At 33.3% G+C, this 5,108-nt stretch overlaps 1 protein-coding gene across 1 annotated transcript; it reads right to left on the reverse strand.

Annotated features, from left to right (window-relative positions):
* Positions 1–1,344: 1,344 nt before the first annotated feature.
* Positions 1,345–2,149, reverse strand: LOC106880522 (neuronal acetylcholine receptor subunit alpha-9; the record flags this gene model as incomplete). Its single annotated transcript, XM_014930498.1, has 1 exon — positions 1,345–2,149. A coding segment is annotated over exon 1 (805 nt), but the record flags the coding sequence as incomplete, so codon positions are not given.
* Between the last annotated feature and the right edge of the window lie 2,959 nt (positions 2,150–5,108).

The raw sequence follows: 5,108 nt of genomic DNA on the forward strand, positions 1-5,108 counted from the left end.
TGTGTGTGTGTGTGTGTGTGTGTGTGTGTGTGTGTGTGTGTTTGTGCCTCTGTGTGTGTCCGATATAACAGATGTGTGGTTCATTTACTTGTATGATTTTGTCTTGCATCTGTACAAGCTTTATGATAGATATGCTTATGAATATGCTCTGAAAGTTAAATAGAGTGTGTGAATATACCGCAGTATGTCTTGTTATTCTGCGCATAAGTGTATGCAGAATATTATAGATATTTGTGAGTGTTATCTTGTTACACGGCAAATTGTATATTAATTGTGTATATATATATATATATATATATATATATATATATATATATATATAGGTATAAATACATGTGGGCGTACGTGTGTGTGTGTGTACATACGCAAACATGTATGCATGTATGTGCGCATGTAAAGAAAGTTTGCGAAAAAAAGTTGTCAATACATACAATGATATTGAAGATATTTCATTAACACACTTTCGTGACATATCAATCACGCTAGTCCATTCTTTCTAATCTCACTGAAATGTTCGTAGTGTTATCGTTTTCAGTAAGCTTAGGCTTATGGTAACAGCGAAACAGAAAATTGGAAATGTTTTTTGTAAGCGATATGTTAATAGAATATATGTTGCATTCAGTGTGGGTCGTCCTTATTAATCTTGGCTCTCTTATGTAGAGATGGATATGGATTCAGAACGTCTTCTTGTACTGTTGCATACTAAAAATTTGCATTCTTGATCACGCTGTTGGTGGGCATGACTGCTTCTCAAAAATCTGTGTACTTACTTACACATTTATTCATACATGTGTGTGCGTGTTAGCGTGTGTATATGTATATATGCATATATATATATATATATATATATATATATATATAGATCGCTGACCACTACACATTTTTTCTCCTTGTTTCTTTCTGTGTTTCATTCAGTTGAAGAGACTTTCTCTATTCCGGAGCGTTATAGTAATACATCCATATATATATGGAATGTTTGGGTGTATTGAGAGTTGCATTATCATGTCTATAAAGATAATACAACAAAAATCATGTAGATTAACAAAAATATAACAGTGACGAACAAAAAGACGATGTCAAGCTTTTGATATGCATACATATGCTTCTTAGAGTGAATTGTATTTTTGAAGTTTAACTTCGCATCATAAGGCTGCTCAATAATTCCGATTTTATTTTTTGACCCTGTTTGTTTAAATCTGAATTTTGGTATTGAATTATTTTTCACTGTAGCCTGGTCGACATACATTCTACACCCAATTATGGAGATAAGTGTAGAAAAGCCGCTGACAAGTGTCAGAATTAAAAGATATAACAAGTACATTGACATCCCGAGAGACTTCGTACCCAATACTTTGGCCGTTTCTGTCAGATAGACAACATTGGCAAGGAAAATTGTGATTGCAACTGAAACCTTCTCTCCCGATTCAGCAGGCAATAAATACACGCCTAAGTTCAGTATTGTCAGCATTATTGGGAATATGAAGTATGTTAATGTTTCACTCATAAATTTTCTTTTTGCGAAAATAGTAACACTAGCCGATATGATTTCCTTTTCAGTAACGTTCCCTACAGCAAACTTATATTCCCACTTATCTGCTTCCGCATTATGCAAATTGTTAAAAGAAAAGCTTTGCATGGTTTTCTCTATATTCTCCTGATGACCTAAGCAGACGGTAATATTACATTCATGTTCATCTAAAGGATATTTAAGCATGTTAATTGTACAGTGAGTTTGGAAAATTCCATCCATATGTAAAGACACTGATCCGTCATATTTTACAGTGGCTCCTTCTCCTTCATGTTGAGAAAATTTGCCTGACATATCGTTACATATGGAAACAGTAGGATACCATATGTCATCTACATTTACGCTTATGTAAGTTATATTTTTCATTGTTGTATTCCACAGCAAGTAGATATCTTTCCATGATAAACCAAGCACAACTTTGCTTGTAAGCAAAGCTTTTTGAATATCTAATTCAATTATTTTAAACATTTCAAGGAATACATCTACTTTCACTATGTCTTCATCATTATGGACAGGCCTCTCGCTTTTCGTGTAATTTTGAAGCAACATTGATCGCAGAATGCTTTTCTCAGAAATAGCGTTCACATTAACCGCTAGTAATAAGATAGCTATGAATTTCATTGTTGTTATATGAAGGTAAACTATTTCTTCCCTTTGTTGGTTTGTTACTTTAAAGGGCTCAGTAGTTTTCGATTTCTGAATTAACTTGAAACGTTAAATATCCATGTAGAATAAGCATTCCGCTTGACAAAATATAACTGTATATTTTATGCATGAAAATATGTAAAATATTTGCCTTTGGCAAAAGTGTGTTTCAGAAATGTATAGACAAAAGAAAAGTACGAGCATGCAGACAAGATTTCTCGCTAAGATTGCATGAATTCTCTACATTCTGTAGTTGGTAAAATTTTGTGAATATTTTCAGCCAAGTTACAATGAATTAGTTTCTTTCATCTACCGTCGCTCTCAAATGAAGTTACCTAAACTCATTTGACAGTCATAATTTTCTGTTCTTTGACGCTCTACCCCCTCTCTGTCTCTCCCTATCTCCCTCTCTCTCTCATCTCTTACGTTCTCATTTTCCGTCTTTGATTATAGCTCCATTCTTTTTAAGCCATGTATTTCTGGATCTTTTTTTAAAATTACAGCATTGTGCTAAGTATTTTTTCTAAGTATATTTAAAAGCCGTTTCAACTACTTTGATTTGAAATACTGAATTATTACTTTATTATTACTGAATCATTTAATTAATAAGGAGCAAGTAAGATAATATTATAAAACAAATTCCTCTGAGACTACAAGCGACGGGACATTTGAGATTTACATTGTAACGGTTGTAAGTATAAAATCATGCTTCTTACACTGAATATGCACTGAGTATCGTTATTGTATTCATTACTTGTTTATAGATCAATTGTCTGCATTTACTTTAACGTTCTCTTTTCCTTTTATGCATTTTGTACAAAAGAATATGCATAAGTACATAACAGCATTTCAAACCGATCCCTTATAATATTATTTGCCTAGAAAATACTTTTGTCATTTTTGGCTAACGCATTCAACGAGTTAAAACGTTCTAAATTGGTCCCAGTAATAATAACAATAAGATTGTTAACAATATAAAATTTTATTTCTTTTCTTTTCCGGACAGCCGAGTAGGCAAGTCCAAATATTTGTTATCTGACATTCTACTGCTCAAAATGTTAAATTTATATATGAAACACACATGTCTATGCACCTAAGCACGCAGAACTATTTGATTTCCGCACAAACAAACGACTAAAATCTATAACAAAATCACGAGATAAATCTGCCACAAAAACAATATATCATAGAGTTCCCTAATGATAAAAAGAGAAATAATCTAGATATCTGGAGCAGAAAAACAACGTTTTTACTGCGGGTTTTCATTAACATATAGAGAGATAGAAGTGTACAAACACACACACACACATAAACATTCAAGCTCATACACATACTTACATACTGATATTCTTTTCTTTATTCGTTTATTCTTTTACTTCTTTCAGTCGTTTGACTGCGGCCATGCTGGAACACCGCCTTTTAGTCGAACCAATCGACCCTAGGGGTTTGTAAGCCTAGTACGTATTCTATATGTCTCTTTTGCCGAAACTCTAAGTTACGAGGACGTAAACATACCAGGATCGGTTGTCAAGTGATGGTGGTGGGACAAACACAGACACACAGACATATGTATGTATGTATGTATGTATGTATGTTTTCTAAGGCAATCGTGTCGTCAAAAATATGTACATACATTTTATATTGAAATAAGTAAATGGACACAGGAAAAGAAATAATGGAATTAACTTTATTCTTTAATTTATTCGCTCTGTCGTTTGATATCATCACAAGTTATAGCACCTATAGATCAGGGTTTGTGCTGTGTGATGGTGAGGTTTGAATTTCTATCATCGTTTAGCTTATTTAAACTTCGTTGTTTCTCGCTTGTAAACATTTGTCGCAAATTTTACTTCTATCGAATTGTTGTACTCTAACCATAGTAAAAACCTTTCACTGTTTTTCACTAACTCAGTTTTCTATACTGACAATTTTCTTCACTCAATTCTATTCTATTAGTTGTTATATAGATCTTCAAAGCAGCTATGGTATTATGAGGATGTCAATTACTCACCCTGTATCTAAAAATGGTCACATGGTTGTTGTTACATAAACGTAAATATTGTCAGACATCCATTTATGACTTTCGTGGGCTTTCTGAAAAATAGTGAAAATTGTTGAAACTCGGTTGGAGTTCCACTGTGTACTTCAACCATGCTGGGTTTAATAAGTGTGTACAGCAACTCAACGTAACCAGCAGCATAAATCTAAGCCCTTGTAAGAAGATTCGACGTAGTATGACAGGTTCGTCGTTGTTCTGCTCCCACAGAAGAAGCAATCATTCACATTTGCTGGAAACCTGCGGTGCATAAGTCTGTGGATATCAGAAATGATCTGCATATAAGCATTTGTCATTTCTTCTAGACTTTTGAGATTCATCGAAGATTTACCACACCAGAGTAATAATGCAAGCCATATTCGAGATGGTTAATTAACCGATAGGCACATATCAAATGTTCTTGTGTTTGTTTTACACATATAAATTGGTCTCTCAATATATACCTATGTCTAATACCCTCGTGTACCACTGTCCTAATAACCCACTCATACACCTGAAGTTATTTGATGATAGAGCTCCCTTATTTCCTATAATCATCATCGATAATATTTTGAACCCTTTGAATGAATCACAGTGTCCTTATTGAGTCTGAATATTCAGAATGTTTTGGTCTCTTTAATAGAGTTGAATAATTCCCGGCAGAGACTTTCAATTCAATCTAAAATTTGTGCACAAAAAATCTTGCAAAATTAAAAAAGTTAACAATTTTTAAATCACCGACCTCGTTTATTTGACAACAATGACTGCATGTCTATTAATTTCTTGTATTTGCAATTTTATCGCCATGGAGATTATTGAACTGATAATTACGGAAGGATACCTAAAGGAAACTGGGATTTTGCAATATTATATTATTCGTTTAGATTTACATGTTTACAC

This window comes from Octopus bimaculoides, unplaced genomic scaffold, assembly GCF_001194135.2.
Source record: "Octopus bimaculoides isolate UCB-OBI-ISO-001 unplaced genomic scaffold, ASM119413v2 Scaffold_126297, whole genome shotgun sequence".
In the NCBI taxonomy this organism is placed as follows: Eukaryota; Metazoa; Mollusca; class Cephalopoda; order Octopoda; family Octopodidae; genus Octopus; species Octopus bimaculoides.